General features: G+C 50.1%; 1 protein-coding gene across 11 annotated transcripts in view; it reads left to right on the top strand.

The window, feature by feature from the left end:
* The window catches only part of PLEKHA6 (pleckstrin homology domain containing A6), a 164,663-nt gene that overhangs the window by 20,182 nt on the left and 132,463 nt on the right, over positions 1 to 12,018 (top strand). The window contains exon 1 of one of the 11 annotated variants that reach the window (XM_027776041.1): positions 7,090 to 7,200. The exons of the other annotated variants lie outside the window; for them this stretch is intronic. Within the exon in view, the coding sequence (XP_027631842.1) occupies positions 7,139 to 7,200 (62 nt within the window). The 5' untranslated portion in view covers positions 7,090 to 7,138. Of the gene's footprint in view, positions 1 to 7,089; positions 7,201 to 12,018 lie in introns of those variants that run through there. 11 annotated transcript variants of the gene reach the window in all.

Raw genomic sequence — 12,018 nt, 5'->3', positions numbered from 1 at the left:
TTTTTTTTTTTTTTTTTTTTGCCGGGTTCAGCTTCGTTTCCTTCTTCACAGGAAGGTGATGGTGCAGGAGGCATTTACACAGATAATTACTTTTAACGTGTCTGCCTGGATTATTGAGCTGGATTCTTCCTGCTCGGTGTAAATGAAGTAATTACCGCGGAAGTCAGTGATCGGGGCAGCCCGCCCGGCCCCGCCTCTCCTGGGCCCAGCCTGCAGCCTTGGGCTCAGCAGGGGGGGCGCTGTGGGCCCCGGGGACTGGCCTAGCTGGGTGGAGAAGCTGCGCCAGCAGACAGGGGTGTGGTGTCCGCCCATGGAGCTGCGGTTCTCCCCGTCTCCCCGCCACCTGCTGTGAAATTCGATGAGGTCGTTGGCCTTGGGCCCACCCGAGTGGGAGGAAGGCCAGGAGGACGGCTGGAGCTGGGGGCCAGAGCTAAGCAGGAAGGCCAGCGGGACTCATGTCGGGCTGAGCTCTGGGGCCAGGCAGAGGAGGCCTGGAGGCCCGAGCTCAGTGAGATGACTGTGGCAGGCCAGTCTCCAGTCAGCTGGAAACATGCAGGGAGACATCTAGAATAAGTGGGGAGCAGGAGGAAAAGAGGCCGGGGACAGGCTGCGGGGAGGCCTTTCCTTGGCATCTCAGTTCAGGTGTGCTCCTGAGCCACAGAGGTCCCTCAGAGACCCCCCAGGACAGCCTCCCTCCACGCCACCCGACACCCGCGAGTCCTCCTTAGCCTTCCCAGAGCAAGTAGCCAGGCTCACTTGTTGGCAGCATCTTCAAAAAGTTTGTGGAAAATGCACACTATGGCGAAAACTATGTATGGATTTCAAAACGCTGTACAACAAAATAAACTTGCATTTTAATTCCATTTTTCCATTGACTTTTTGAAGCTTGCTCATATTCCAGGGACAGGGAGCTCATTACCTCACAAGGCAGCTGCCATGGAATATTTCCTTCATTTAGAGTCCAAATCCTCTGATTTTAAGTCCTATCATTTATTCTGATTCTTTAAAGCTGCACAGAACAAGCCAGCTCTCTCTTTCATGTGCTGGTAAAAATGATGCACTTCTTGGCCCAGACACAGGGATGAGCACTGTGCTCTGCGGGCTGGGACCATATAGGAGGCCTGGTTCGATTCCTGGGCCAACCTGAAGGCCGAGCATGGTGGCATGGACCTGTAGTCCCAGCTGTATCACCATAGCAATACCCTTGTCTGAGAAAGAAAAAATATTTTCTCCTAGGAAAATAGCATGTGAAGGGATTGTGGCGTGGCCATTCCCCCAGAGGGTGATTTCTCACTTTCTGTCTCTCTGTTTCTCTCTGTCTTTCTGGCAAGCACATGCGCCCTATAGCAAAAACCTCTCTCAAAAAAAAAAAAAAAAAGTATATAATAGTCAGTGTGTGGATATAACGTTTTCTAAGCAACCTTTTCTGAATTAGATTTCTAGGTTATTACCCTTATTTTCCTTTTACAAATAGCACAATGTGAACATTTTTGTTCATAAGACTTTTCCTATATATAAGATTATTCCCTTAGGATAAATTCCAAGCCAGAAAATTAAGGTGACAAATGATACACATTTTAAAAATTACTATTTCGTGAGTATGAAAGTAGTACATAGTCCTGGGACCAGGACTATGTGGCATGGTGGTTGAGGCACTGAACTCCCACATGGCAGACTGTGGTTCAAGTCCCAGAACTGGTGGCTTGAAAATTGTACCGAGCACATGTGTGTGCATGCCCAAAATCCTAGGAGGAGAATGAACAAGAACAGATGGCAGCATCAGAATCCTGGGGGGCGTGGTTTCTTACTTTCCCTCTCATTGTCTCTTTCTCTCCTCAGGGAGCATGTGTGCCCTATGGCAAAGACACACACACACACACACACACACACACACAGAGTAATACGTAGTCCTTAAAAATATAGGGGGGGGGGCAGCAGATGGCATGGTGGTTAAGGCACTGGACTCCCACATGGCCGACCATGGTTCAAGTCCTGGACCTGGTGGCTTGCTTTCTCACTTTCCTTCTCTCTCTCTCTTTCTCTGATCAAATTGGAAAATAATAATCATAATAAGTAAAGTTAATTATTAAAAAAAGATGTAGGGGGGAAAATGTAGGGGGACCAGCAGTTGGTGTAATGGCTATGTTGCTGGACTCCCATGTAGTCATCCGTGGTTCAAGTCCCGGACCCGGCAGCTTAAACTCACGCCGTGTGTGTGTGTGTATGTGCCCAAGATCCCGAGAGGAAAATGGAGGAGAAGGGATTGCAGTGTGGCCATCCCCCTGCGGGGAGTGATTTCTCGCTTTCTGTCTCTCTCTGTCTTTCAGGCAAGCACATGCACCCTACAGCAAAAACCTCTCCAAAAAAAAAAAAGTAGGAAAACTGGGACCAGCAGATGGCATAATGGTTGGGTCGTTTAATGGTTGGGTCGTTGAATTCCCAAATAGTCAACCGTGGTTTGAGACCTGAACCAGGCGACTTAAAACTCACGCTGTATGCGTGTATGTGCCCCAGATCCCGAGAGGAGAGTGGAGAAGTATTGGGCGTGGCCATCCCCAGGGGGAGGGGAGGTGTGATCTCTTGTTTTTGTCTTTCTCTGTTTCTCCAGCAAGTGCATGTGCCCTGTAGCAAAATCTCTTCCCCCCCAAAAAATGTAGGAAAACATGAAAACTTAAACATTTCCCATAATTCTCTCTCATACAGACTTGTTATGTACATGCGTATGTTTTTATGAATTCCCGTGCAGCCATATGACCGTATTTATTATCACTCGACACATATGTGCCACTTTAAGAATTTGGATCAGATGTATATTAAACAGAAAGCAATTTTTATGTCATTAAATAGTCTCTTGTAACATCATTTAAAAGTGGCCTAGCGTTTTATTATATACCTATTCCACTTCTTTTTGATTTGACCCCTGTATCAAATTAAGCATTTTTAATTTTTGGCTTTTATAAACAGTATCACAATGAACATCTAAATACCTCAATCTGAACACATAATGCTTTTTTCTTTTTTAGGTTACATTTCTAAGAGTGGAACTGCTACATGTTTTTAAATATTTTGACATATTTTGCCAGCATGCATTTTGCAGCATCAGCATCAGCACTGAGAAGTGTAACTTTTTTCATGGTTTCAATTAGTTTTTTCATTGTTTTAGAGAGACTTACATTTTGTAAAGATTTGTTGGGCCAGGTGGTGGTACAGTGGTAAAATGTGATACTCTTTGAGGTAATCCCACATTAGAAGGTTCCTGGTTCAAACCCAGAGACCTCCCTGAGTGTACCAAGCACTGTGTGCCCATGATCTGGGGCTGGCTGAGGGCTGGGGGTAAATTGTGGTGTCAGGATCCTGCAGTGGGTACTGTCTCTCTCTCTCTCTCTCCCTCTCTCTCTCTTGCTCATGGGAGATATAAACTTTAGAAAACATTTTTAGGAGCCAACAATGGTGGTTAGGGTGCTAGTCTCCCACTGGCCACCTATGGTTTGAGTCTCAGACGGGGTGGCTTGCTTTCTCACTTTTTGGTTCTGTCTCTCTCTGGTGAGCGCATGTGCCTATAGCAAATTAAAATTCATAGTACTGGGGCTGACAGGTGGTGTGGTGGTTGATGTGCTGGACTCCCACATGGCTGACTGTAGTTCAAGTCCTAGTTCTAGCAACTTCCTCTCTTCCTTTCCCTTTCTCTCTCTCTCTGGTCAAATTTAATGATGATGATGATGAATAAAATTAAATAAAATAATTCTTTAAAAAAATAAAAACAATATTAGCAAATAAATAAAAAGGAAAAAACTTTTTTGTTTGTTTTAAAGAAAAAAACGTAATATATATTTTTTTTTGGAGAGATTTTCACTGTAGGGCGTGTGCGCTTGCCAGACAGACAGAGAGAGAGACATAGAGACAGAAAGCGAGAAATCACCCCCCAGGGGGGATGGTCATGCCGCAATCCCTTCTCCTCCATTCTCCTCTGGGGATCTTGGGCATGCACGCACATGCGCCCGGCGTGAGTTTTAAGCCACCGGGTCCGGGACACGAACCGCGGTCGACTACGTGGGAGTCCAGCGACATAGCCATTACGCTAACTGCTGGTTCCCAAAAACGTAATATTTTAACTCAAGGCCAGACAAGTGCCTGGGTTGCTGGGAAATGTTTTAGGGCACAAAGCATTCTGGGTAGGTTACCCACTTGGTCTTTGTAGAGGGTTGGTCTTCATTGTGTGAACTGAGGAAAGAGCCAGGACGCCAGCGCTGATCTGATAAAGATGCTGAGGCCTCAGGGTTGCTGGTCTGCCCTGCGTTCAGCTGTGGCTCCCTGGGGAAAGCTGGGAGCTCCGCTCCGGCCGTGATATGGTCTCGGAGGAGGCGACGTCCCTCCTTCCCCTGACATGGGCATGCCCACCCAGTCTGGCTTATCATCTCCTGAGAACATGCCTGTAATTGCAGGTGCTAGTTTGCTTTCGGTTAGCCAAACGCTTGCAGTTAGCCTGTTAAGTTCAACCTGGCCTCAGTGGTGAGGGCACATTTCTGATCAGCCTCTGGGTCCTCACGTGCATCGACAGGCCAGCCAGAGACTGCGGGTGCTCTCCCCAACCTGGGGCTGCCCTTGGAGAACTGAAGAGGGGTATAGTGAGGAAGAAGAACCTGCTTCCAGAGGCGGAGATGGAGGCGTACTGCGAGAGCCTCGGAGGGTCCCAGTGAGGGGCCAGAGGTAGTGCAGGAGCAGAGCACGGTGCTCTGACAGGCCGACTGACACTGGGGTCAGAGATGGCTGAGGCAGGAATGGCTCCCGGTGTCCAGGCCCTGTAGGGATGCTGTCTCTCTCACTCATGGAAGAAAGAAAGAAAAACTCACAGTGAGGTCTAGCTCCCAGGTTCCCTCCTTCTAGCTGAGCCTCCATGTCCTCGCCTCTAACACGAGGGTGATCGTTTCTGCCCGCCCTCATCACTGCGGCTCAGAGGGGTCCACTGAGGAAGTGGGTGTGAATATGAAGCACTGTGACGTGGCAGGCTCTCCCTGTCTCCTCTAGTGAGAGTCCCTTATCACTCGATTGCGAAAACTCTCTAGAGCTGCACGGATGCCCTCAGTGTCCCTGCCACTGGGTCCTAGACCCCTGACCTGATCAGTCACTCCTCATGCCATCCAGTAATCCCGATCCACTGTCTTCTTACCCTGCCCATTCTCCCCACAACCATGTGTGATTTGAGGGCAGCGCTGAGCACTTAGTAGGTGCTCAGTAAGTGTATGGAGCCTTGGATGGGAAAGGGTTTGGCCCTAAGGAACGAACATGGAAAAACAACCGTGAGCGTGAGAGGGCTTTGATGGTGGAAGTGGGGCAGTTAATCCCTGTTCTCCACCCGACTTCACGCTACTCCTCTCTGGTCCTTCGAGGAAGGATGATCTGATTTGTCTTATTCATATTTGTGTGCTTTGCAGAGAACCAGGGGCAAAATTTAATGAAATTATTAAATGAGACAGGGTACTAAGGCAGCAAGAGTGTGGAACTGAGTCAGGGGAGCAGGACGTGGAATTCTTTGTTTAACTTTACTTATTTATTTATTTAATTTATTTTAATATGACCGGAGAGAGACAGAATAAGAGAGAGAGAGAGTGGGAGAGAGAGAGGAAGTGAGAAAGCAATCTGCCAGGTCCAGGACTGGAACCGTGGTCGGCCATGTGGGAATCCAGCGCCCTTAACCACCATGCCACCTGCCTACCCTCTCCATGTTCTTTTGACAAATGTTTACTGTCTGTGCATTATATTCTGTGGGTACTAGGGTGCAAAATGGACTTCTAAATTCACACTCTTGGGGTCAGCAGGTGGTTAAGGTGCTAGACTCCCACATGGTCAACTGGGTTCGAGTCTTGGACCCAACGGCTTGAAACTTAATGCCAGTCGCGTGTGCTTGCATGCCCCAAATCCTGAGAGAACAGAGAAGAGATTGAGACATAGCCATCCCCCTTAGAGGAGTGATTTCTCACTTCTGTCTCTCTGTCTCTGTCTCTCCAGCAAGCACATACATCCTATAACAAAAATCTCTCTCAAAAATAAATAGACTCACATTCTCGTAAGGGAGCAGACAGTTAAGCAGATGATTGCCTAATATATGAGAGAGACATACGTTCCATACATGGGTTGCAAAGAAAGAGACTCCAGAGGGCCAGGAAAGTGTTCCCTGAGGCAGGGACCCAAGGGTGGGTTCATCAGCTTGGAAAAGTTCCTTAACTTCTCTGGGCCTCAATTTCCTGAGCTGTCACGTAATTAAAGCCACATGACTGAGGTGAGGGTGAAATGAAATAAAATAAAAATGCTAAGAAAACATCTGACACTGAATAATCTGAAAATGAATGTTCAAAATGTCCCCTTGAAGCCAGGCCAGGTGATTGGCTGGCGGGGGAGGGCGGGAGCCAGCTGCTCCAGGAATTTCGGGAAGCCGGTTGTGTGCAGCCCTGAGCGGCCCTTTCATTTCTCCAAGCCTCAGTGGCTGCGTCGGGAACGTGGGGACAACATACTTGCGTGAATCGACAGAGCAACTTCATACGAGATTCTAGAAAATATTAGCTCTTTACTTTCTACGTGGTTCATGGAGAGGCTACATCTTCATGCAGATACATACATGTGGCATGGCTGTGGATTCCCAGACATGCTCAGAAAGGGAGGAGGGGGTGGGAGGCTGGGATGAGGCTGAGTGACATCAGTCGTTGTGCAATCTAAGAACCTTTCTGCAGGGAGGTGACCAGAACCCTGTTGAAAAGGTTGGAAGGGCCAGGCTGAGGCCCCAGAACCGGGAGGTGGCTGTGGTACATGTCCCAGGGTGGGGAGCATCCCTCATGGGAAACGAAGACAGTCCCCTAGCAGCAGGAGCTCCATTCCCTCAGGCATGTAGGCCCCTGGCCTGGGCCAGGCCTGCAGCGACATCCCAGCTCCTCTGTCGCCTGGCTGGTCCCCTGACCTGCCTAAGCAAGGCAGCCTGGCGGCCATGCTGGGTTGCTGTGGCAACTGGCGGCCTCCCAGCTGGGTTGCCTGGGTAACCAGTTAGCTGGTATTGGGGGAGGGGGGCGGGGAGCTGGGGGGAATCAGCCTCAAAAGAGGCAGAGGAGGACAAGGGCGGGATGAGGAGGAAGACGAATCTGAATCTCGGATGCCCCCTGCACGGCCCTCTCCTCTCTCCCTCGTGGGAATGGGAAAGCCCGAGAAAGGCAGGTAGGAAGGATGCCGTGGTGTCTGGAGCTGTGTGTGTGTGTTTTGTGGTGCAGGCTGTCTTGGCCAGTGCGGGGCGTCTGCAAGGTGTGAAGGGCAGTACGAGAACGTGTCCGGGCAGCGTGAGAGTGGCGCAGGCCAGTGGGACAGCAACGGGCCGTCAGCCCAGATCTCCATCCTGGTCCCCACTCCTCGGACGGCTGCTTCCAGCTTCACTTTCCTTAGCTGTAAGAGGAGGTGCTGACATGCACCTCCAAGGCGCTGTCTGCCGTGACCCCCTCTCGCCTTCCATATTTGTTTTCTATTCCGTGGATGCCCTCAGCCTGAGAGCAGCTGGCATCAGAGGCCTACCCTGGCCTGAGCCCAGCCCGTGGCCTGGGACGGGGTGGGAGGCGTGAAGTTCTCTCCCTAACCCTAAGGAGTGATGGTTTCATCTGTGAGAGCAGAAAGCCAGCTACCCCCGGGGGATATCTGCAAGAGTTTTAAAGACCCCCTAGAAAATGTTGACTGGAACCAGTAGAAATGTGGTTTTCATCACAAACTGGCAACACGTGTGTTCTCACTGGTGTGGGGCACCCAGCTGCCTGGGTAGTCCAGTCTCCTCTGGGTGCGCTCTCCTCTCTTCTGTCTCCCCTCTCCCTCTCCCCCTCTCTGGTATAAATGTATGACCCCTCAGCTCGACTCCATCATTTCAGTAGTGACCGGCTCGTGCGTCACTACGTGCACTTTAGAAAACAGTGAGACGGCGCGGACTCGAGCTCCTCTTACCTGTGTTACCTGGCTGGGTCCTCACAGCACAACTGCCCTCTGTGAGGCAGCTGAGGCTTGGACGCCATGTGACTTGCACAGGATCACAGAAGCAGTGGGTCCTAGAGCAAGGCTTGAACCAGGGTCTCTGTTGCTGAGGCTCGTGGTCCCCTTACGGCTGCCGAATCTATTGTCCAGCTCGCCTTTCTGTGAGAAGAACTCAGGGGTTCTTCTAAGGGAAGCTCAGCCATCTGAAGATGCAGACGGATCTGCCCGGCCGTCTCAGTGCCAAGGGCTGGAGCCGAGCCTGGGACCCCCAAGAGCTCTTGTCCCTCCTGTCCGCTGTCTCAGGGATGGCGGAGGCCGAGTGCTGAGGAGGGCTGTGCAGGGGTGAGCCTGAACAATCTGGAGTGCCTGCCACTGCTGAGGAGTAGGTCAGGAGGGAAGGGTGGAGCTGGCTGGCTGAAGGTAAGCCTCAGGGCAAATTCCATGCCCAGCTCTCGGCTGGGTCTGAAGGGCTCAGGCTGAGGTGTCTCCTACAGAAGCCCTAACCGGGTCTCAGAGACCAGGTGTTCAGTCGTCTCAGGCATGACAGGGGAGGTGACCACCCTCAGCAGGAGGCCTGCCTGCCCAGTGTGGACGTGCCCACTGGCCACCTTTGGCTGGGGGAGACCTAGGTGCCAGGGGGTGTTAGGAAGGCTGGGGGGAGGGGCACTGGCTCTGCATGGCCAGGCAATCCCAGGCAGAGTGCTGACCTTATAAATATTTATCAAGATCAATGAAAGGTAAGGCCCGGAATACCAATCAGGAGCATGGGGAGGAATTCGCACTGCCTGGCTCCATTGTCAACCATGCTGTGTGAATTTAGGCTGTTTGTCCATCTCTCTGGACCCAGTTTCCCATTTGTAGGGGCTCAGTAGACAGTGCGGTTCCTTCTCTCCCCTCATGGACTTCGCCCTTTGCAAACAGGAGAATGGGCAAGGCATTTATAGCTAAGAAGCATTTCCCTTCCGCTTGGGTGTATCCCCTTGCAGTTTCAAGCTGCCCGGCCTGCCCTATTAGAGGGAGGCCGCTGATGAGCTTGTGGCTGACCTGGGGCCTGGCTCCTGGAGTCCGGGAAGGGGGAAAAGCTACAACCCCAGCTGTGTCCTTGTCTCTCTTACTTCTTGCTAATTTACTCAGCACCCACTGATCTGAGCATCAACATTTTTCCAACTGTCAAACTAAGAAAGCAGAAGGTCTCTTGTCCAGGCCTCGACTGGATATTTCCAGCCCTTGGTGCCTTTGCAATGTGCCAGCCAGGGTGGTAGGTGTGTGTGACCAGGGATTCTGCCAGAATGCAAGTGGGGTGGGCTCGGCGGTCTCTAGCTGGCCAAAAGTGGCTTGGAGATGGTGGGTTTCCAGTCCACAGAATGGACTCCTGAGGGCTGTACCAGAGGGAAAGGAGGTCGTGCCCAGAGCTGGATGATGAAACTAATTAACACTGGTGTGGGATCTCCCTACAGGGTCCCTAATCTCTGCCTCATAAACTCTGCCCTGTACCCACCTGGTATCCCATATTCCCCCAGCTTGTCAACAATGACTTTTTATTTATTTATTTATTTGCTATCAGGTGCATGTGCTCACCAGAGAGAGAGATTGAGAGAGAGAGAGGAAGAGACAAAGCACCCCCGAGGGGGAATGGCATACTGCAGTCCCTTTTAAACACACATATACATGCCCAGAGTGTTTTTCAAACCTCTGAGTCCAGAACTTGAACTGCATAGTTGGCCATGTGAGATGCAGTCACCTTAAACCACCATGCCACTGGCTGGCCCTGAAGGTGATTTTTGATGACCACTTTCTACTTATGAGAAATTTATTTCTGGATCAGCCCATAGTCTAATGGTTTAATCAGCCCATAGTCTAGTGGTTTAGGGAGCCAGATCTCACATGGCTGACTGTGGCTCAAATCCGGGCCCCGGCAACTTGAAAAACATCCCAAGGGTGTGTGAATGTGTGCTCAAAATCCGAATAGGATAGCGGAATGGAGGCGGGGTTTCAGCATGGCCACACCTCATTGGGAGTAGTGTGCTGTTTCTGTCTCTGATAAGTATATATGCCCTCTGGCAATTAAAAAAAAAAGAATATTTCTGAGACGACCTCTTACCCAAGGCCACACGAGTAGGTGGGTGAGGAATCAGAATTCATGGATGTTTCAGGGTCAGCCGATGTCATGGAGGTTAAGGTGCTAGATTCCCCATGGCTGGTTGAGCAGTTCAAGTCCTGGACCCAGTGACTTGAAAAACATGCTGGGTGTGTGTGTGCATGCCCAAAATCCTGGGAGGGGACTGAAAAAGAAGGGATTGCAGCGTGGCCATTCCCTTGTGGGGGTGGGGAAGGTGGGTTCTCACTTTCTCTTTCTCTCGCTGACTCTCTCTGGCAAGCACACATGCCTTATAGCCAAAAGAAAGGATTCACGGATGTTTCCTTGTTTCTTGCCTCAGCATTCAGGATTTGGGGCATGCATGCACACATTCCCAGTATGAATTTTAAGCTGCAGGGTCTGGGACTTGAACCTCAAGTTGATTACGTGGGAGTCCAGCAACACAACTATTACTCCTTCTGCTGGTCCCAAGAACCTGTATTCTTGCTAAATTACCCAATATGGCACTCAGTTTAACAACTGAGAGGTGCCTAGATCCCAGAACGAATCTAAATGGAAAGCGTCCCAATTGGGCCCAGCATCTTCCAAATTGTGTTGTCAGAATCAGGGCCAAAGTCACCAACACACACTGACTAAGTTATATTTTTAAAAGTGTCCTTTTATTGGCTGAAAGAGTCTTTGGAAATAGAAGTTGTTCTGAAATATTTCATCCACATATGTCTTTTCTATAGCTGATAAATTTGTATCCCCCCATAGCAATTAACATAATGCCTTGAAATAGTTGGTGTTTGGTAAGTGCCTTCCCCCCACTGTCCCTAAGCATGATGCCTGGGGATGGGGTAACAACAAGGGATGGGGTGAGAGTACTCTAGGTATGACATTGTTCTCAACCCAAATCTTTCCCTGGGCTGAGGTTTCAGATTATATCTCCACTTTCTGATGCTGAGCCAGAATCCCGTTTCCCAGTCGTTGGCTGAAAGATGTACAGGATTGAGACTGACCATCTCCCAGCCGTCCTTCTCGGCCTCTCTCCTTGGAGAGGTTGCCTTGTTCTCGCTTCCGGGGTACTTGGATAATGTAGATAAGGAATTACTCCACAGTACTGTTTGACTTAAGAAATCCGGACCCTCCTTTATACTTTTTACAGTGGGCTCTGTATTTTTATTATTTCTTTGAGACGGAGCAAGCTGTTGGAGCCAGCTCAGAGGAGTTTCTCTCTCCCATGATAATCTCATGAGATAACAGGTCAGAGGAATGAGGAGGTGGCAGCAGCAGCTCATTTGCATATTTCCACAGTCCTTTGGCTCAACTTGCAAGCATCCCAGCCAAGTTTTAGTCTGGGCATTGCTGTCACTTTCTCTCCATCACACAGCGGAACTGGTGGGCAAGTCCAGGCTAAATGTAGCTCGTTATAAACACTGTGCTTCAGGTGTCGGAGCCTGTTATTCCAGATGGAGAGAACCAGGCGGGAGAGGGACTGAGCGCCTCAGCCTCGGAAGAAAATCTCTCATTTATTCAGCTTTGTTCGGACAGCAGCTACCTTTTCGGTGTCCCAGGCGTGTGACCAGCCACCACTTGGGGATTCCCAGTGACTGGGAGCACTGCTCTGGGAAGCAGTTTGTTCTATGGTGGTACAGCTTCAGCTTGTAACCTTCCTTAATGTTGACCCTAACTGTTGTGTTTTCACTTCCATACTTGGGCCGTTGTTCCATACCCTGGCCCTGCTTTTCTGGCCTCCCGTGTCTGTCATGTTTCAAGATCAGACAAGTGTCGAGAGACTGTAAGACACAGTGGGAAAAATACAGGTTCTGGTGTGGTCTGCCTTGGGCATGCTCCTGCTTCACACTGCCGACTGTGTGACCCTGGTTATGGCTGGTAAAATGTGGGTGACAATAGGCTCTTCTGTCGCTGATAACAGAACAAAGGTA

The sequence above is a fragment of the Tupaia chinensis genome, unplaced genomic scaffold (genome assembly GCF_000334495.1).
Source record: "Tupaia chinensis unplaced genomic scaffold, TupChi_1.0 Scaffold000627_1, whole genome shotgun sequence".
NCBI lineage: Eukaryota > Metazoa > Chordata > Mammalia > Scandentia > Tupaiidae > Tupaia > Tupaia belangeri.
The sequence above is the reverse complement of the archived record's forward strand: the minus strand, read 5'-3'. Positions and strand labels throughout refer to the sequence as shown.